The sequence below is a fragment of the Lepisosteus oculatus genome, chromosome 3 (genome assembly GCF_040954835.1).
Source record: "Lepisosteus oculatus isolate fLepOcu1 chromosome 3, fLepOcu1.hap2, whole genome shotgun sequence".
Lineage (NCBI taxonomy): Eukaryota > Metazoa > Chordata > Actinopteri > Semionotiformes > Lepisosteidae > Lepisosteus > Lepisosteus oculatus.
Window position 1 is genome coordinate 23,955,110 of NC_090698.1, and position 22,739 is coordinate 23,977,848.

Below are 22,739 nucleotides of genomic sequence, written 5' to 3' on the forward strand. Positions count from 1 at the left end.
TTTAAGAGCCCGAATAATTTCTTTTTATAGTTTTGGAATGCTTTTAGAAAACTGTGGCAGATTCTGAAATCAAACATCTTTGGAGGTTCAAAGCATTACAGCAATGATTAGGAAAATCAGAAAAAAAATATTTTGATAAAGTGCCCACTAGAAAACCAAACATCTTGATTCAGGCTTACTGTATACAAATGTGAGGATTTTCTCATGGTTTCCTTAGGATCACCTGTTGGTTGAGATCAGTAGGTGTCACAGTCTTTCACAAACGTCCAGGGATGGTTTGTCTGAAATCTAACAGTAGATGTCACCATGTTCAAACCCTTCAGGCTCACTAAATAATGAGTTCAAAACAAGAATAGTTTTGCTACCTCTTTATGCAGAGCTGCACTGAAAAATATAATTTATTGATTCAGTGATTTCTAATACAAAGTATCCAGTGTGTATTTTAATTATGCAGTTTTTTTCCAGTATGATAAAAAACTATTTCAAGGTGTTTTCTGAAGCCTTCATCCTGCTTATGCTGACAGCTTAATTTCTGCAAAGGTTTTCTGAACATGGACATATTGATCACAATGAAATTTGAATAAAAAACGAGTTTTTATTCTGTTTTTATTTTATGAAAAAGCTTTATTGTGGCACCCATTTTGGATACTGATAATTACACACTTTGAAATAAAGTATAGCTAGCTCGAGTAAATGTAACTTATTTTGTGTTAACAAATTAACAGATTGGACATTGTTACATGAACCTATTTACTATCTCATTTTAATTTTCTTAATTGCTACTAAAAAAATGCCCGCGACAAGAAGGTCTTCACAGGAGGTCATAAAGGATTGTGTCATGTACGCAACAGAACTCTGTAAATCTGAACACTATCAACAGTTTTATGAATGTAAGGTTTTTTAAAGAAAGGAATTAGTATGACTCTTTCAGCTGGTATATAATCAATGTATTGCTACAGATCTAGTAAAGTGTCTGCTATCAAGACTGGGCATTGTTTTCATATTATGTGGATTGGCCAGAATATACAGGTAAAACTGAGACTTCCCTTGTCTGTAAAGCGATCCTAACACCATTAATAATGAAGGACTGCAAAGGCTGTAAGATAAGTTAACCTGGCAAGTCTCCTTTTTCACTCGGCTTTCTCTTCTGGTCATGTGACCCTGGCAAGCATAGTAATTTTTCATGAGGTCCCTGTTGGCTCCCACAGCTATGGGAGGAAAGCACATGAGACAGAAGCCTCGACTGGCCAATCTGCCCTGTCGTAACATGGCACAAGCCAAGGCCCATGTACATCAGTTTGCTCCTTCGTTGTTGCAGGTGGCTTTGGTGTCGTAGGTCAAATGAATTGTCTTACGCTGGAAACAGGGGAATCGGTTACGAAACGGAGAAAGATCAAGAGGTCAAGGAAGTAAATAAATAAAAGATGTCCCCCAAAAAGAAAAAAACCCAGAGAACAGAGGAAACTGAAGAAGGGGATGATGATTTAGAGGAAGCGCAAGCCAAACCGAAAAGCAAAGGTAAAACTACCGCCAACGGCGAAGCCACAGAGGGGAAGAAGTCCAAGAGTAAAGAGGGTCTCGACACCACAGCAGCAGATGAGATCAAGTACCAGAAAAAGGCTGAGGTTAATGGGAAATTGAAGGAAAAGAAGAAGTCCAAGGAAGACCCAGAAGACGATGGCTGCGTGGTAGACAATGGAATCAAGAGTCGAAAAGAGAAGAACAACAATGATACAAAGGCAAAAGACAAGAAGAAGAAAACAAAACATTCCGTCCGGTCCAGTGAAAAAGAAGAGATAAAAGAAGGCAAAGAGAAGAAGACAAAGTCATCCTCCAGGGATAAAAAAGACATGGGAGCCAAAGACAAGAAGTCCAAGGAAGGTGGCAAGAAGCACAAGAAGAAGGAAGCAGAAGATGAAGAGGCAATACCGGAGGAGGAGGAGGAGGAGGAGGAAGAGGATTCCAAAAAGAAGAAAAAGGGCAAGAAATCCAAGAAAGGCTCAGCAGACAGTGATGAAGAGAAGGCCGATAAAAAGAAAGGGAAAGGCAAAAAGTCCAAAAAGCAGATTGATTATAATGAGATCTATGAAAATGAGTTGAAAAACTACCACACAGAATCCTCTGATGGGTATGAAGATGAGTACCACAAGAAAAAAGGTAAAGCTGCACTAATTTATGAACGCATGGGTTCCCTTTGTATACTCAGAGTAAGCCTGGATGAGCTTGTATGACTGCATTTGAATAATACCTTCATATGTTCCACATGGGTAGCCCACCACAAAGGCTACAGTGAATGAAGGTGCTGGAAGGAATTTCACAGGCCAGCTGAAATCTGTGCTTAAACGTTTTCTTATACTGTCTTTTCTGTACTCTTTGGCAAACTTTAAAATGATCAGTGGAATGTAAAAACATGACTTAACATCTTGTCACATCTTACGTCAGTTGAATTGCAAATAAGTAGTATTGTTGGGGTAGATACTCATTTCATGTTCTAGGAAGTTGAACACCTTTTATCCGGTTGATGCTGTATATAATTGTATGCCTTGTTGCAAATGTATTCCATGAACAACAACGAATTATTGCTTTTGTACTTAATTTTGTTCATTTATAACATCTATAAATTCATATTTTTTCAATTTTTTTCACCCATGTAATTTTAGAGCGGATTTAAATGTTTTTTTTTCTAATGATAAAAAGACACACTCTACATAAATGCAAAAACAAAAAATGCATTAACCAAAGTGCTCTAGGCAGTTTGCTGTTGTATGTTATTATTTTTAAGGGAAAATAAATGCTCTAATGCTATTTTATAGCTTCCAGCATTATGATGTATAACAGTGGACACAATTGAATCAGAAATTTGCAGGAAAAAACATTATTTTCACTGTTGATAGTCTCGCCAAAATGCAATGTTTCAGAGAATGAGAATGGGATGTTTAATTTTTGTTTCTGTTTGTGGTATAAATTTCATATTTCTATTTCTCATATTTAAAAGTACGTCTAATACAGATGTTTAATAATAGATAGTAGTCCCCTTTTCTAAAGTTAGTTAAAGGAGTAATTAATGTACATTTTCTTTTTGCTACCTTTCTTTTTCCTTGTAGTCATAGATTGTTTACTGATATATGTTTTCATTCTTTCATATTTCTGTTTATGACTTTTGTTTCCCTTTTAATTATTACTAATGAAATAATGTGCAAAGAACTACTCTACAGAGAGAGAAAAGTTAAGGGGGATAGTTGTTTTCCTGATATTTACTGAAAGTGAATTATTGCATAGCAGTAGGCTTGATGGATGTCAATTTCAACATGAATCTGAAAAATGTGAATGAAATACGTTACTATTATATTAAATGATATAAAATATGTTATTTTAATATAAGATAATATAAGTATAATAAATAACTAGATATAATATATAACTAGATGTGCATAATTTTATCTATCAAACAAGAAATTCAATTAAAAAATTCAGAAAAGACTCCTTTAGGATTGTGCTATATCTGGAGAGAAACTTCAGAGAGAAAAACACACAATGTCATCTTGTAAATATATAGTACTTTCAACCTATGTACTATATACAGTATTAATCTTAGATTACATTGGGAAAAATAGAAAGCTTTATTTCATTAAAGAAAAATTCTGTCTGTATAGCTTCTTGAAATATATATAGAGCATTTATGTAGTAAATCTAGTTAATACTTTAGTATTCAAAATACAATCATTACTTATAACAATAATTATGGATAAAAAATGTTTTATGTTGTATTGTCATCTGTATGAGAAGTGTTTGCAGGTAGGGCTTACACCCCTGAAGTGACTGAATATTGTTTAGTTATGAACACAAATAACCAGAGCAATGTTGCTAATTATAGAGCTACAGCCTTGAAATGCAGGTCCTGGTGTTCAGAGGAGATGACATTGGTGCAGAAGCAGTAATTCAATATCTTAAAACGAAACTGGTCGTGACACCAAAGAACCTACTCACCCTGCATCAACATTTGTTACACATCGCTAGGTTACAAGATGTGTAGAAATGTTTGATTCTTCAACGCAATACTTTCCAGCAGTCGAAGGCAACATTTAATAGTTCTTGATAGTATCTAGTTGTCAAACTGCTAAAATATTCCTTTTGCATAGTACTTCACCATGGGAAATGACTGTTCCTGCAGAGCAAGTGAACACCATTGTCAATAAAGCAAAAGGGGGTTGTTTTATAAGGAAGAACTCTTGAAACTGTACAGGGATGACAGCAGGCTGTAGCAACTGATATACATGGATTAGCTGGAGCTTCTCTGCAATACAGCGCTACTGTATATTACTGTTAGTATGAGCATGGTCATTTCGTACAGTAAAATTGCATAAGCCTGCAATAAAATAAGCTTACTAAGAATGGAAATGGTTGCAGCATACCTGCTCTTATTTTGTAAGGGATACCATGCCATATAATGAGGTGATTCTAGATTTAGTTTCAATAATGCAACAGATTATATCTTGGTGAATGTGAGTCTTGTGTTCCACAGTTGCAAAGCTGCCTATCAAGTGTTGACTCCTAGTCCATCTTAAGTCAAAGGAGATGGCTACATTATTTATTTGGCATATATATTTATGTTGTGCCCTATATTACACAAGGGACATTACCAATAACTACCAAATATACCTAATATGGACACTAACAATAAACTACATTCAATTGTTTCAAATTTGCATCTACAGGACATCATAGTTCATTTACATTGTCATGCAAATTATACATTTGAAAGAAAGAATATTTTACCCTGTACATCAAGTAGGTGGTGTTTGATAGAACCGATTTATTTGAATTTGTTGTTGATGCATTATATGGTTTTTAATATTGTAATGCATACGGCCTCCATTGCTTGCGAGAGCCGGATTACCTGCGTGGTGACGTCACCGCCCTTCCCTATGAATAGCAGGTACCGCAGCCGCCGGGCTGATGGGAGATTTCCCTTTAGCTCAACTGGCTGGCTCCCTGTTGAGTGATGCCAGAGGCCTGACTTGAGTCCCCGACGGTGGGGGGCCGACCTGAGGCGGCAGTGGCGAGGGAGCCCATGTGAACCCCGGAGTGTTACAATATGTTTTAGACCTTATAGAATACTGAAAGAAGCAATCAGGGTAATTTAGCTAATGTGTGCTGCATTGCTTGGAAAGGTTTTCAGTAGCATCACAACTGCTTTTATGTCATTTAGAATGTATTCTAACACCATGTCCATATATTTAAAACATATTGCTTTATTACAATGTATTTTCTGTAAGAATGGAACACAGTTAATTCTGTTAAGGGCATTATGATTATTTTAATTTTGATCAGATCACTACCATTTAAAAAAACAGAGCTGTAAAAGAGTTTGCTTCGAAAGGAAAAAATCTAAATTACCCCCACACTTTACTTCTGGTACTGACACCTCATCATCTCAGGCATCTTTGTTCACTCCTGTAACCCATAAGTGAGTATGGGAGGGAGGAAGACATGTGCCCGTGTCTTTCCAATTGTGTCCAGTTTGCCCACTAACATCTCTTCGCACTGTGAGCTCAAAAGGCCAACAGCAGATCTATTGGAGGTCTGACGTGTGGTGAAATGGTAGTGAAAGCTAATGATCGTCCTGCAGGTTACAGGAGTCATAGGTCTCTATAAGGCAGCAAGCCAAAATAACTCTTGCCAGCTCTGGCAGTGTTTGGCACTTAGTGTCCTGAGTCGACCATTAGAGAACACCAGTCATGGTCATCCCATTACATTTTACAGAAGTAACCTTAATATTGAGACTCCATGGTGTCAACTAGACTGTGACCATTTTGCTAGTACTATTGCTGGTACTGGTACAATTTTGGAGCTTCAGAGAAACCTTTGTTATATGAAATGACATTCTCTGCTTTTCATAGCAATAATTAAAATGTCCCAATCTGACTAACCTGCTAATCAGTACAACCTAGGATCTAATCTTTAAATAATAATGATAACTGAGGATTCATGTCCTTCACTTGACCTGGAGACTAGCACACAGCAGATGATCTTTCCTGCATAACATTGATCTATGCCTATAACTGATTAATCTTAAATGGCTAAAGGATCATACAGCGTGCAGCCACAATCCTGACTGAATGGACAGAGGTCAACAGCACACTGAGAAGTGTTTGTAGTTTAACGTCTGACAGCATCATATAGTGAGCATAATTGACTTTTAATGGCACTGAAATTTAACAGCAAATTTAACATTTATTGTGAGCATGCAGTATATATGGCATACAATCCCATAAATTGTCAATATTTTGTCTGCTTGAAAGCATTTTGTCCTTCATGAGACTACATAGTTTCATATTCTAATGAGTTTTCATTTTTCTATACTTTGATATTCATTTATGTCTGATATAAATATGTTCATTTTTTATTGCTGTGTAAAAAATTATATATTTCAGTCTGATCTGCACATTTTATATATCATCACACTTACTGGACCAGGCTAGTGTTCCAACAGGACATTGTTATTTGTTTTGGAAAATCATGATAAATAAATGGATGAATAAATAAGGGTTGAACAAATCACTATACTGTTATGATGTTTTTCCTATTTTACAAGACTTCATCATAAAGAAATAAGAGTTTGCTTCTCTCACATCACCATATACAATACTTTCAAAGTCAAACCATTAGGAGTATGACCTGGGATTTAAAGATGCATGATGCTCCATGCTTTATATTAAGTAATTATGGTGGAGATACTGTATATGACAATAAAACACTTTATGTCAGGTAAAGAAACTTCAGTGGGAGTCATACTTCATCTTAAATGCATTATGTAACTACCACATTACCAAGCCATATTTTACAGTAGTTGTTGCTGCTGAATTTATTGTAGTTTCAATCAGATCCATGCCTTCTATTAAATAGAGCTGGGGTTTTGCATGTTAAGCATAATTCTGTGTTGATCTCCAAAATCACCTGAAAATACTACATGCTGTATGTAATCTGTTCAAAAGACAGAAGAGATCTACAGTATGTTTTCCTACATACATATCTCAAAATAAAAAAACAACACTTAAAAGTAAAGTGCTGCAGAAACAGTACATAAGTACATGAATTAATTACCCAAGTTAATAACTTTATCAACACTCTAGGTGAAGACTGTTGAAAATGAAGCAATTTGAAAGGAGATATTTTTTAGAAAAATGTTTTTTTACGGTAAATAGGAACTTTAACTTCTGTAATCCACATTATTTCTAGAATTGTCATTACAATATATATGATTCCAGTATAGGGCAGTATAGTGGCATGGCAGTAAGCATTAATTTTTCAGGGCTCTTGGGTGCTGAGAACAATTCTAGCTAGAGTGCTTTATGTGTAGAGTTTGCATGTTCTCCTTGTGGTTCTCCTTGTGGTCCCATGATTTTTTACCAGGTGTTCAGTTTTTTTTCTTACAGTGCACATTTATGTGATCTGGGTTAACTGGTACATCTAAATTGTCCATCACTTGACTGTGTTTGTTGTGCAATGGACACTGTATACAGGGTGTATACTACCTTGAGCCAAGTTAGACTACATTCCTCTACAGGCCGCGACAGTTATTGAAAATGGATAGATTCCAGTATAATCAAAAGGCATTTCAGATGGAATACAGAATAACATACCTGTAATAGTTTTTGTGGGTTTCATTTGAAGCACACTCATTTTATCTGCCAGGTGTGCAGTCCTCAGTTTTAGATAAAGACATTTTCTACACACTGTCTCTTTCTCCCTATACAGTTTATGAAGTCGTCACAGTCACTGGAGATGTCAGAGGAGCAGGAACTGATGCCAATGTATTTGTCACTCTCTTTGGAGAGTATGGTATTACTCCTAAAGTCCACCTTGCCAGCAAGTAAGTGAGCTGTCATTATTTTGCCACTATAAAATGTTTCAGGAATTGTGATGTTATTTCTGAGTTTTCTCATTTAATGAGAAGCAATCAATACAAATACAAAACCCATCATGTGATCAATTTTAGCATCTGTGAGAAATTTCTCAAATAAAGGGGAAAAATATTTTTTAATTAGACAGTCATGCTGTTATGATATTGTTTACAGGCAGCTGTACAGCATGTCAGCTATTTTTAAATATTTTTAATCAATTTAATCAGACTTCTATTCTTGAATTCAGGACAGGAACTGAAAAAAACATTTTCCAACTTTAAACTTCTCATATCTTAAAAATTATCCTAGTGTAGTTTTTAAAAAAGGCACAGACAGGATGTGAAAATAGAGAGGTATGAGTGAAAAACATTTTATTTAGCTTCAGAAATTTTCTAAAAATTAAAATGTCACTCTGAAAATGTGGTTATGATTATATGATTTCTTGTTTTTTAAATAACATGTCTTCAAAAGTCTTAATTTTTGGATTGAATCAACTTAGAATAACTTTCTAAACATGTTTGTTACATGTTTATGTTTCATAAAACATTTTGGATTTCAATATTTTTTTCTAAAACCTTTTTTAATGTATATTATGAAATTATAACAGTTAATCTTTTTATTTCTCTCCAAACCTACAGCACAGAAAAGAGGTATTCTTATATTGGTCTGTATATGGTGGAAGTGAAAAGGGAGTTGATGTAGGACTATGTAAATGTCTTGTGTTGCCAAGTTGAAATTATATTGTATATTAGAATTGCATGTTATTCTAGAATCTTTTACCATGCACTAATTATAGGAGTACAACGTGTTAGTCAGGTAACACTAGAAACAAAGTGGAACCAAGACCAAAACATTTTTGTGTGTAAATGTTTCTTCCATTGAAGATGAGCTATTAATTATTGTGCTTGTGGCACTCTGTGTTGTCTTCATTTCTCCCAGGTTAGTGTAGATGTGTAGTGGTGAGTCAGGAAAATGGTGATTAACATTTCTAAAATAATGATCATCACTGTCATTATCATTATTATTCTTATAATCCTAAATACTTTGCTTTCAGTGATATAATCTATCTTTCTTAAAAGAATTCTCCATTTTGAGACAATTCCAGAAGATGACGCAATTAAGTAGCTTACTAAAGCTTTTTTATGGTTTCAAAGAATGAAAAGTAATTTCAACATTATTTAAACATGATCAAAAACATATTTGATTCCTTTGCAATTTTTGAAAGCATCATGTCTTATGTTGTATATATACTATATGTAGACTTCAAAACAATTATTGAAATAGGTTTTAAATAGTTAAACCTACAGTAGTATTTACAGCATATTTTTTTCTTACCTTCTCTCTCCCTATTTCTTTAGTCAAGCTTGATTTAAACATTCTGTAAACGCATATGTTGTGCCTGGTGTACTATAAGAAATAATAGTATTAATGAAAATACTTAACTAACATATATACAGATATTGTATCAGTTTGTTAGAATAGCAGCAATGATAAGAGTGTGTACAGTACATGTATTCTAAATGCACGATATTCCAATTGTGTTAAGGCTTTAGTATTGTGTACATGGTAAAAGAATAGAATAGCATGTATGCAGTTATGTACCGATGATGAACAGATTTAATATACAGTACTTAAGTAGTCTGGAAATTCATAGTGTTTTAGGTCTGTTTTTTTCATTTAAAAGAAATGAAAAAAAAGACTAACATTATGCAATTTCCAAACACTTGGGTTTGTTTCTTGAGAAATTAAAGCCTTCAATGAATTTGTCATGCATGGCATTTTATACCTGTTTCCGTGTAGTTAGTATCATGGATAAGAGGATAAAATGCCATGTGTACTCTCAAGAATTGAAAATACATGAATTTTTATACCAGTTTATCATATTATAGCTGTAAGACAAAAAAAGGTACAAGTGGGCTTCATTTCTGGCCACTGAATAGAATCAAAATATATCCTTGATTACTACCATGGAACAGTTCTTTTTCATGCAACACGATTGCTAAATTCTGTCATCAAATAGTTAAATAAATATTAAGAATAAATGTTGCATAATGCTGCAAAGGCAAAATTCTGTTTGTTTTTAGATCCTAGTTTGTTTTATACAGTACTTTTTAGACATCTTCTGGAAAGGATTAATTACCAATTTACTGCAGAAACAGTCCCCATTTTTCAGTGTAATTTTAGCTAAATGAGATAACATCTATAAGTAATTGCAAGACCCTTCTCAGTACTGTGGTACAAATTGTTCTTAACCATTTGCACTACTGTATACAGTATGTTTTCTTTAATAGAGAATTGACAAAAATCAATTTGTTTCCATGATAAAAAGGATAAAATTTCATGTATTTTGTTAAAATGTTACACTCCAAACTGGTTTCTTGTGAATGGTTTTGTTTTGTGAAATGGTACAGTAGGTGCTGTAGAATAATTTACAGCTTTATGTATACATACAAAATAAATTTCTGTTGACAAAACTCTTCCAGATCAACATAATGTACAGTATGTTAGGAATAGAGATTAAATGCAAAATTGTTTTTGTAATGTAATTGTGAATTTTCCATAATTTGGATTGTTTTTGAGTTTAAGCTACTTTTTGTGTTTACCATCACATTTCAGGCAACTAATAATACTTTTACTGTTTTGCGGAATGATATTACAGAAATTGAAAAAATATTAATTTCCAAATGTACATTTGGAAATTAATATTTTTTCAATTTCTGTAATATCATTCTGCAAAACAGTAAAATTATTATTAGTTGCCTGAAATGTGATGGTAGTGCTGTACATATGCTGTGTGTCTTTAAGAAGCTTTATATCAGAAGGCTGCATTAATAATAGAAATCTTAATTTAATTTTTTTACCACTAAGACATAAAATATATAAATACAGCATTATCACATCAGTACAATAAAGATATAGGAGCCAAAGTGTAGAACATGCCTCTAAACAAATACTCCAAAATCAAAATGTTTTGACAAGATAACATTTTCCCTAATCCATGTTCTAAACAGTTTAGAGCTTTCATTTTCATTTTCATATTCATTTTCTTTTCAGACAACACAAAAGTGAATTGCCTGTGAGGACATTGTACACTACAGAAAGTCATATTAACCAATTTTGCATTTTAGATACAGACATACAGCACCTTTGCATCAGAATTATTTTGGAAAGCCTTTGAAAATATTTTTTGAGTAATAAATGACGTCTTTAAATGCTTTCTACTCAGTCCCTGTTTATACTTAACACACATTTATATTTAATGTTATACTGAGAGACATTAACATACTACACATGGTATTGATATTCCGTACGTACAGTACTGCAGTTGTTGGGATTTGATGGTCTCAGTATAAAAAATCGAACTTCAAAAACAAATTATGAAATAAAAAAAAAATAATGCAAACTTCAATAAACATGGGAAGGGTAAGAATTATGTTGCTATGGTATTTTGATTTTGTACATACAGTCATTTAGTAATTACATTATGTTTTATATTAAAAAAGACATTTTCCTGAAAGATTGTCAGATGCTGTATTATATTCTTATTAGCTGGGTAATGACTCTGTGTAATAACAGAACAGAGATAAAGCAAACACTTCTGAACTGATGGGCTTTCTGGAAGAGTTCTGTCTCTCTCAGTTAAACGGGGTACATACAGTAGCTTTTAAAACTAAATGTAAATTCATGCATCCATGACCGAAGACTAGTATAGAGGACCAGGTAAGTCCAGGCCTGTATTGTTTTTCTTGATGCATTCACTCTGGATGGCAATTGGAAAAAATGCAACATTTTGGAATTTAAATGCAATTTGACAAAAACCGTGTTTAAGTTGCATTATTTCCAAAGTTTGCATGTTGGTTTTCAGCAGATTTCAATATTTGTAATTGTGTTTATGTACTTTTTTGTATTTGTTTGGAATATATTATGTGCTTTATTATTTGTGTAGATGGAATAAATTAAATCCTTATCCTTTTGGAATACATCACACCCTTTATTATTTGTTCAACTGACTCCCTTATCCAGGGCAGCTTACAAACTATACAACAATAATAACTATATATACTGTATGTGAAATAAAATGGACTTTGTTTTAATGATGCTGCAGCATTGACAGTTGGGATTCAGTATTAAATGTCCTTGTCTTCCAAGTCCTCATCATGTATCTTGCTCAATGTCAACGGATAGCCCATCACCCATTGTTGTAACAGCATAACTAATTCTCAGCAGACAGGAATTCCCTTCTAAAAAAGAGAATCATTGTCTATACCTACAGCTTTGGCCATAGAATTGTTCAAGGCTTTGCTACCTTGGAAGAGCCTGGTATAGTATTCACATGTCCCAAGTAGCTCCCTCAGGTTTCATATATACTGCGTCTACGATAGCTTTCAGCTCAAATGGTCTTGTCAGTTCTGTGTGCCTTGTAATTGGTTTTAAAACTGTGTATTCACCTGAAATAAGATGTAGTGTCTTTATTTCTTTTACAGGAGCAGGACAGCTTTTGAGAAGAACAAAACTGATGTTTTCAGAATCAAAACCAATAATGTTGGGCCTATAAAAAAATTAAGGTATTCCATTAAAACAAAATCAACAGCACTCTCACAAATGTGAAATAAATTAGAAATAAAAAAGTACTGAGCACTAATTCTGGACTGTGGCTGAAGGGCGACTAGTATCATCTTAATATATTACATATTATCCGTAAGGTAAAAACCCAAGACAAAGAAAAAGGCTAAGACAGCTATAGCATTTTTTTTTTTAATTTCATGGTTCATATAAAGTATAGATCAGTATGGGTTGTTGCAGCTGGGTGTTTTGGTTTCCTCCCAGACATGTTGGGTAAGTTAATCGGTGTCTCCTGATTGTCCCCGTGTGTCTGTGTATGTACAGTATATCCTGTCATGCACTGGCAACTCTTAAAAGATGTGGTCCCACCATGCACCCTATCTGTCTTGGATAGGATCTGATTTGCTGTGACCCTTGCCACGAATAAGGGATCTTCTTATAATGGATAAATATACTATACATGAGCATGTACACTGTGGTAATCAAGCCTTCATCAAGTACCATATTCATGTGCTCATGGGTATTTCTTTATTTTCTCTGTCCAGAATTATGCTTAATAAAATAAAAGGGATGGCAGTTTTATTGTTTGCTAAAAACATTTCTTAAACATTGGTGCTTTTCAACAACATCGCTTTTAGATGGGGTCATCTCTTTTTGGGACTCAAGACACACAGCATTAAACATTAACAAACAGAAAGCATATATACTGTACGTGTACACATACACTGTATGAGAGTACTTTATTATGTATGTATGGAAGCTAGGATTTTCATTGTAGCATTCTATGATTTGGTATAACTTGTACAATATTGCACAAGACCAAATTTATGTGTTTTGTAAAATCTTTAAATGCAATGAATAGGTCAGAACTATTGTTATGATTGTTTAAAACATATTTATTGGTATCACATTATGATTGAGTATTGTAATGTGAAATACCTAGAATACTAAAGAAACTCTAGTTTTTAATATTATGTTTTCTACTGCAAACTGGCTTAAACCATATTTTATAAATTTATTTGATGTGGAAAATGAATTGAATTTTATATGCTACAGTATAAAACCAAAATTAAGCAGAAAAGCCTGTCTTAAAAATAAATATTAAGTCATCATTCTGATGAGAGCTTTCAAATGTACATTTTACTCCATATCCTCTGTTACATCAAGTCACCTAGATATAACCACCATCTGTTCAAAGTCAGGTGATCTTCAGTGTATAAATTGTGTGCTCAACTCAAAACCTCACATAATGGAAACAGTTATTTTTTTGCCAAATATCTTTAACCCATAAAACACAAAAAAATAAAGTAACTGGTCTTTATCCTTTAGGTATCACAGCACAACGCACTAAAGTGGATATCTGTGCATGTTTTTATAGTCAATAATTTGATAATGCATGTGAAAATGACAGGTCATATGTATTTATGTCTAGGCAATTATATTTTTGTCCCAGTTAAATGTACATACTGTATTTATTGACTTTATGAACTCCTCTTGCACACATTGCCTGTGAGGCTGTAATGAAAATGGACCTGTCTCTGGCAGGATTGAGCATGACAACACCGGAATGAACGCTAGCTGGTTCCTGGACAGGGTGGTGGTCACCGATATGAACAGACCCCACCTGCGCTTTTACTTTGCCTGCAACAACTGGCTCAGCAGAGAGGAGGGAGATGGGCTTTTTGTACGAGATCTGTTGGGCAGCCTGAACCCTATGGATGTACCAAAACGTAGGTTTATTCTTTCATGTTCTGTTGTGCAAACCCTTTACATTTAAGAGACAAATTGTATTGCAGTTGTGTAATGTGTGGTGTGTTACTCAAGTTGACTCAAAGTGACCCATTAGCATGCATGTTATTTTTTTTATTTATAAGTTTGTAAATGCTATATAATTGATTTTCAATTATGGATATAGCATTAACAGTATCAATGTTCAAAGGTAAAATAGGGTTCACATAATATCTTCTTACATAATAGTAAAATCTCTCAAAGATTTTAAAAAAATGGAGATTCTAGCATATGCTGCCAAATTAGCCTTCCACAGGGATACCATACAACATATCAAAAACCTATCAGTCCTGCAGATGTGCACTGCAATTGTAATGATCACAGAAATAATTCAATATGTCCAGTTCCAATCTGTACAGCCAGAATCTTTTTTTCTGCTTGTGATCATCATTATTGGATAATTGTTCATAATATGTATGTAGAGGCTAAAAATAGCCTGTTTTAATCCACTCATAGTTTTCAAAATTGTTGTAGCTTTACTTGCACCAGTAGACCTGGGGAAACAGAAGTGGCAAGTAAGTTCTGATGGCTGAATTTTCAACAGATCTGCCTCCAAATCAAAAGTAAATATTGGTTACATTCATCTTTTTAATTACAAAACAAGTTTCAATTAAAACGGGCAGACTGATTTTAAAGTGCAGTACCTTTCTTTTATTCAAGTTCTAAATACTTTTTACTTCGCCGTATGTTGAACACTTGTATCAGCACTGATCATGTTGTCACAGACACCCTGAACAAATACTGATGACAAATGTCACTTGTATCATAGCAACAATAGTACACAACAATAGTACACAAGATTCTCAGTGACAAAAGAGCAGTCACTCGCGGTAGTGTAAACTTACGTCTTAACAATTAATTACAAGAAAAGTGTATCATCTTTCAGGAGTGAAAGACCTTTCTAACTTTTATTCTGCTATTCTAATGTTTTTCTCAATGCACTGCAATTTAAAACACTGCTTGGAGAATTTGAATTTAACTGGCAAATGAAGAGCAAATTAAGAAATAATTTAACAACAGCTGTTCAAAATGTGTATTTCATAATGATTAGGTGCAGTGGAGTTTGTACACTAATACATGTAGGTTAGTATTTCTTAAAGAGCCAGAACAGGTGAGATTCAAGTTGTAATGATTCATGGACTATTGTGTTTGTACTGTGCAATATTTGTTTTAGTCAATTGAAAAAGTTTTTAGTTATACATAATGTACATATTCTGAACTTTTGGAGCAAGAAGCCTTTTGATGATTTAGGCACATGGTATTGTTTACTCATTAGATAGCTAAAGATAATTTATAAATCGATAGCTACAGACTCCCAGCAGTTTACTACACAAAACAAAGGCACTGTCAATTTTCCAACACAGAACAAAGGAGAAATTAAGCTTTTAGAATCACACTTATGTCTATGTTAATTATATTAAGAATTGTTATTTTGCCTTTATCACTACAATTCAACATGCATGTAATGTCACCATCATTACTTATTCAGTTAAAGTGATATAGAATTTCTCTTTTGAAATTTCAGTTAACAAATATATTGTCAGCGTATTCACTGCAGATGTGAAGGGCAGTGGAACTGATGCAGATGTCTTCATTAATATTTTTGGGGAGAATGGAGATACAGGTAACCATTTATTACTAATTTTATTTCTTTTAAAGCATTGAAAAAGTTGTTTACATCAATAGGCAGCTTAGCATGACTTAGTTTGTTATACGAGATGGATAATGAATCCTGAATTCATCCAATTTGTGTCTCAAAACCTGTCAGAAAAGACTTTACAACTGTAATGTTATAGTTTGTAGTTACTGTGTTGAACAAGTATAGTTAGTTCTAGTCTACTACACTTTTTCTGGTGTGTGGAAGAAAGAGACAGACAAAATACTGTATGAAGTGGTGGGGAGGATGAAAGAAAAAAATAGGTAGGGATTATGAAAAGGGGGCAAAGTGATCTGTATTTGTACATCACGTTCCATTGGAAATGTGGAATGCATCGATCTGTAAATGGCGAGATAAGTAACCTGTATATTGTTTTGAATCATCTAAAAACAGAAGTCTTAAAAAAGCCATACATTGTTTAGCTATGAATTAAGCATGTGAACTAGGGACTTATTTAGTGAAAATAAGAAAGGTTGCAAGGAAACAACGCCATCTAGCCCGCTTAATCTGGTTGAATTAGCTGAGTATAAAATAAATGCAAGTAACAGGTATTGTATTTTGTTATCTTGGCCTCTTACTCTGTATTTTGTTCTCTTGAAGTATACCGTATACTGGGAATCCAGTGATATATTGTATGTGCATTAATAAATTTGTTGTGAATTAATTATGTCAAGGTGAAAGAAGGCTTGACAATGACAAAGACAACTTTGAAAGGGGAAGTGAGGACAAATTCACCATTGAAGCCCCTAATCTGGGTCGTCTGAGGAAGATTACCATTGGCCACAACAACAAAGGCTCCTCTGCTGGCTGGTGTCTTGATAAGGTATGACGTTTTGTAATTGGCATAATAATATCAGTTAAGTGCTACCTTATGTTGTTTTGTTTGGTTTTGTATTAATGGATTATCTTTTCAAAATTAACCACTGTTCTTCTCCTCCTCCTCATCACACTCATCACACACCTTCTCCTTGCTATTCTTTGCATTCTTATTATAATGTCTGATTTTGATAATGTATCAGGTGCCTTTTAGGCTAGTTTAATTGTGTGACAGAATCCATCATGACTTGTATAGCTTTCAATTTATTTTAGCTAATTTGGAAAATCTGGTACTGATACTGTACTATGTTGCTCCACTTTATCATAGCTCATACTGTAGGTAGGTTTTCGTAAGTAAGTGTTGTGATACAACTAAGCAGGCAATACAGAATAAATGTATTGGATATTCTCTATGTCTCTGGGATCTAAAGAAGTGGTTGAGGAAGATACAGTTGCTTTTAAGGGTGGCCAATGCTTTACCTGAGGTCTGTATTTGGAATTCATTTTGCTGACATGCCCTGGGATATTTGGAAACTTCAAAAACTGTGAGCACCCACTAACCGCAGTGTTATCTTGGAAGGTATGATGAACTGGATGGAATTGCACAGTCCTGGTCATGTACAGTATGAATGTTCCTTTTCCAGTGCAATATCCTCAGACATGAAGAGATGTCAGAATGCACCATCTCATGCCACTCTCTGCTTACTGTTTATGTAATACTGTACAGTATGTATGTCATACTTGTAGGATGACAAAAGTCTGTTTCGTTTCATACCTGTTCATTTCATACAGTCCTTTATCACAAAGCATGAGAAAGTTACAAATGAGAGGAGGTCATTCCATGTGTTTGGATGATAATAGCTTATTTATAGAAGAATCTGCTGTTTCTTGAATTTTCCTTGGGAATTTGAAAGTTGTCAAACAATTGAAACCTTTACCATGGCCTTTTTCAAGAAATAGCTAAATAAAATTCTTGGATCAATAAGCCACTAACTATGAAATCAGGCTGGATGAGACAAATGGTGTCTAGTTTGTAACTATTTTTATGTTCTTAGCAACAGTATAATATTTCATCCTCATGTGCTCCCAGTCAGGGACTCAGTTTTCCTCTAGCCTATTCTTGCTCTTTAACTCTTGGTATCTTATGACCTTGTTCCTTATTAATGAAGCTCACATGAATTAAGCATTAAGCCATGACAAGTGGAGAATAAATGTGTGAAAATCTCCCTGTAGGAGTTGTGTGAGTTGATTATTACAACCTAATCCCCCGTCAGAGTTGTCTTAATGCTTTTGTACATTTTTGTACATATCAATGTGCTTAAATGCTGCTGGAAAAAATAGTTCATTGAAATAAAACCATAGGTTGATCTTGATGAGGATAATGCTACTTTGTGATTTATTGACTGTTATTTTGTCAGTAGTAAAGATGGTGGTAGAGAGGAATTGGTAGTCTTCAAAATGGCTCATTTCAAAATCTTCATCTTTATTTTCACACAAATCTTCCAACAGGCCTTTGCTTACCACCTTAGCACGCTGTCATAAATGTTAATAAATGTAAGTGAAATTAAATAGTAGGAATGCTACACAAACAACACCTTGTTGGCAGCTTTTACTAATTTAGTATTACTCCCACTGCAGCAGATGATAACATAGGTTTCAGTTGATTTTCAGAAGTTAATGCAGTTTTAGTTCAGATAAATGGTTACTTGTTTAGAACTCAGAAACTAAACAAACCGTGGTATGATTAGTGCTTGAATGTAAGATCCCTAAGGAAAATCTAGTTGCTGCAAGACGTAGCATTGGTGGACCAGTAGGGGGCACTCTTCTCTCTGTACCACAGATACTGGACAAGATGGGCTGTCAAAGACTGTAGTATCCAGAAAAGTGCTATATAAGGAATTATTAATTATTATTTGGTGTGTATTTGGAGTAGGTAAAATAATTTTACCTCTCTTTTTTCAGAAAGGGGCTTTTCATTTGTCTTTCCAATTTAATCTATACAACAGAAGGCCATTATAGACAGGCACTGTGCACATACGGTACTACTCGTTCATACACAGAAGACATCTGTGGTATTTTTTGGATCAAGGTGTTTCTAGAGACTGTTATGACTTAAGAGTTTTGATATCTCTCTGTTATGAACATGTTATAATATGAACTGGGACCTCTGAGGATTTTGGAGATTACTTGATACTGATAGTACTTGATATTTAAACAGTCAACAAAATGGAATACCCTGGAATACTATATAATTCCAGGGTACAGTATCAAACAGAGGTTAGAAATCAAATTGGTAATTTTGATTACCAATGGATACCAATGGAGTGATGGATAAAAAGTATGGCAACAATAATAGTTAACTAGAAAATTGCCAGCAGGTTTCAATGATTCCCAGCAGGTCTGTTGCCACGTATTCATTACTTTATTGCCAAAACAGTTGTTTTGTAGTTGATAGTAAGGGATGCATGTCGAGAAGAGAACACAAAGGTAGCACAGTGACCAGAATGGGTTATACAGAATGCTTCTTTTACTGTATAGCAATTGTATTGTCCCTAGTTTTCAAGATAATGATAGCTTAAGTTTTCAATTCTGGATGAATCAAATTAATAAGCTACTAGCAACCAAATGGGTTAGTAATGCTTCTCATTTGGAACCTTACATTCTTATGTCCTTAAAATTGTTAAAGAGACAAAAGCAAGTCCAAATTGATTAAACCCTATCATGGTAGTTTGAAATCAGGTGGTGCGGGGATTCACAAGATAATGATAGTTTGATTGACCACTTTCTTCATGTCTTGGAATTTAATATTTTTAGATCTAACACTTCTTCAATGCATCTTTTTCTTCAGGTGATAGTGGATGACCTGGGAAATAAGGCAGTGTATGAGTTCCCAGTGAACCGCTGGTTTGCAATAGATGAGGATGATGGGAAAATTCAAAGAGACATTTTAGTGGGAGGCACACAACCCACAGGTATAAATGACACCTCCTCTTAATTTGTCCTGCATTGAGATATACAAATTAAAAAAAACGAAATAATGACTACCTTTGTTGAGTCCTGTAATACAGTGTATTTTAAGAATTAGGAGGAAATGAAATTGAAACCGTTTTAAGTTATACATGGACTCGTTATCAAAGACATTGCCAGCCTGAACATGAACTTGTTGAGTTAAAATACTAAGAAACAAACTAAAAATACTAAGAATGTGCCTGTCTAGGTAGCTGTAGATTTTTTGGGAGACCCAACATAAATAGTTGTAATGGAAAATACTGCATGTTCAACTAGATTGGATATTAAATATCAAATGGAAAATTAAACTAATATTTTTAATCTTGTCATCAGATTAAGAAGAAAAACATCAGGTGTATTTGTGTATGTACAGAGGATTTTTACTAGTTGGGGAACTTACCCTTTTAAGGAGTTGTATAACAAATCAAGTTATATTTTAGTAATCTACTGTATGTTCTATTAAGTAAAAAAGATCCTGCGGCCTTGAATCAAGGCTAGAGTGTTGCACTGATATGAACACTCTCACAGAAATGAATCTGACTGTGCTTGGTAACTGGATCCTGTAGGTATTGTCTACAATGTCTCTGTGGTGACTGGGAATGTCAGAGGTGCTGGCACAAACTCCAAGGTTCATATTATCCTACATGGCTCCAAGGGACTGAAGAACAGTGGCAAGATATTCCTGGAGGGGGGCCAGTTTGAACGGGGGCTCACAGACATTTTCAACGTTGAGATCGCTGCTCTCCTCAGTCCGCTCAGCAGGGTCACCATTGGCCATGACAACTGTGGGGTCAGCGCAGGGTGGTACTGCGAAAAGGTGGGAGATGACAGATTATTTGTTTATTTTATTTCTTTTTTTCCCCCTAATATTCAGGTTCAGGTGCACAGTGCTAACATGGTGCTCTATGAACATCTCTAGTCTTAACACTTTAGAGTGCCATCTGTCTTTAACGTAATTGGAAATTGATTATTTTCAATAATTGTCATTTTTTAAAAAGGAGTCATTAAAGGCAGAAACAGATTTTTTATACTAATATTTTTGTACCTTGTATTTTCATTAAGTTAGAAGGATTTCGTTGTTTTCCAAATATTCCAATCAGATTGAAAAGCAGAACATTTGTTTCTGTTTGTTGTTCTGTTTGTTCATCAGAACAGCATTCTGGAAAGTTTCTGAGATGCCTTAAACAATCGCTTGCAATTGTTACTTAACTGCTTACTTGTCTGAAACCACAAGTCATTTTCCTGTATGCCATATGATGTTACAGGTGGTGGTATACTGCCCCTTTACTGGTGTCGAGCAGACATTTCCTTGCAGCAAATGGCTGGATGAAGAAGAGGGAGATGGGCTGATTGAGAGGGAGCTTTATGAAATGGTGTCACTTCGTCAAAAGAGGCAGAAAAGTATGTCTATTTCTATGGCTTTCATACAGAGACATGAAGAAGGATCTTACTGTACTTATCAAAAGTTAACCAGCCAATTTTTCATCATACAGTAAATACTACCAAATTCGATAAGTCTTAGGAGGAGCACTGATTGCTTATTGTATCACAAGGAACACTTGTGATGTAATATAATAAATAGTAATGATTCCTATTCTCCTGTATAAGACATCAGAATGCAGAGGAAAGTAAGGTTGACTTTTTTGCCTTACACATTCATGTGATATTTTTTTTAATAAGAACTAGAAACAGATTATATTCTAAAAAGATTAAGTTTTATTTTTCCATTGTGGGTGCATTTCAAGTCTTTTAATTTTAAAAGCATTAGATTGCATCACTGGCTTTCCAAAGTGCAGTTAAATTTTAAAACGTTCTGGAACCTAGATAATAAAGTGAATCTCTCTTAGAGCAGTGTTCCCTCCTCTGATAGAATATCTCGATCTTTTCTTTGACCGGTGAAGAACACCCCTGGTCCCTGTGGATCTGGACCAGTGATCTGAAAGGTGCAGGAACAGATGCCAACGTCTTCCTGCAGATTTATGGAGAAAAGGGGAAGTCCGATGAAATGAGACTAGATAATAATTCAGACAACTTTGAAGCTGGACAAGTCGATAAATTTATGGTAAGTTCAGTAACACATTTAAATTTTTAATGAGGAAATCCCTTCCATAACATGTTTTTTTTATATTTTCTGGGGATTAGAGTATGTATCCTCTTTGTTGGTTACCGAACTGTCAAATTACTGTCTTTTTTAACCTTGCAGATTGAGCTACCTGATTTAGGAACTTTGTTTAAAATTAGAATTTGGCACGAGAAACGACACCCATTTGCTGGTTGGCATCTGAGCAAGGTAGGAAAAAAATATTATGCCATGTATTTTAAACATTGCGAGCAACACAATGTGAAAATGTGTTTATGTGAGAAAAGAAACTGTTAAATCATCAATTTCACTACTTTTCAATATTACTACACACTATTTGTCAGGGAGAGTTCTTTCCGGACCCTATGCAGACGACACAATCCAGGGAAGAGTGAGGAAACACTGGGAAAAAGGCATGCAGGATACGGGAATGAAAACGGGGGGCGTGTCCATGGAGTGCTGGTGGTCGGGGGAGGTGTGGCCAAGGCAAACAATCCAGGGATGAGTCAAAAGGGAAATCCAAACAGGGCAAAAGTCCAAGGCCAGGCGATCCATCCGAGACAGATGATTATAAACCAGAACCGGGTCGGGACCAGCAGGGGGAACGGGAACAGGAACAGGAACAGAAACTTAAACCTTAACAGGTTGATGCGGGAACCAATGCAGAGCCTTGAATAGCGTCAGCGTCTGGCTTTTAAGGGGGAACTGAAAAGGGGCTGGAACAAGGAACAAGTGCGGGGAATGAGGCAAACAAGGAAGGGCTGGAGTGCCCTTAAGAGGAGGGGTCGCGATCGTGACACTATTAAGTTTTATTGTTGAAATGCGTTGACCCTGTATAACAGAGAAGAAATCACTTTCTTAAGATGTTGCATTTTACTTCACTTTCTAAGATATTGAAGTATAAAATTAACTTTTTTCTCAT

At 34.7% G+C, this 22,739-nt stretch overlaps 2 protein-coding genes across 2 annotated transcripts in view; both read left to right on the forward strand.

Moving 5' to 3' along the window:
• The window catches only part of loxhd1a (lipoxygenase homology PLAT domains 1a), an 86,304-nt gene that overhangs the window by 18,977 nt on the left and 44,588 nt on the right, over positions 1-22,739 (forward strand). The window contains exons 8-17 of the mRNA XM_015339037.2: positions 7,759-7,873; positions 12,389-12,469; positions 14,013-14,197; positions 15,781-15,879; positions 16,587-16,735; positions 19,577-19,700; positions 20,304-20,554; positions 21,003-21,138; positions 21,639-21,799; positions 21,941-22,027. Coding sequence (XP_015194523.2) covers positions 7,759-7,873; positions 12,389-12,469; positions 14,013-14,197; positions 15,781-15,879; positions 16,587-16,735; positions 19,577-19,700; positions 20,304-20,554; positions 21,003-21,138; positions 21,639-21,799; positions 21,941-22,027 — 1,388 coding nt within the window. The remainder of the gene's footprint in view (positions 1-7,758; positions 7,874-12,388; positions 12,470-14,012; positions 14,198-15,780; positions 15,880-16,586; positions 16,736-19,576; positions 19,701-20,303; positions 20,555-21,002; positions 21,139-21,638; positions 21,800-21,940; positions 22,028-22,739) is intronic.
• LOC138237755 (putative uncharacterized protein DDB_G0292636) lies at positions 1,425-2,231 on the forward strand. Its single transcript, XM_069187593.1, has one exon. The coding sequence runs from the start codon at positions 1,425-1,427 to the stop codon at positions 2,229-2,231; it is 807 nt and encodes a 268-aa protein (XP_069043694.1).

What these genes read in the sequence shown, in the direction of transcription:
- LOC138237755 (XM_069187593.1), top strand. Translation starts at nt 1,425, where the DNA reads ATGTCCCCCAAAAAGAAAAAAACCCAGAGAACAGAGGAAACTGAAGAA.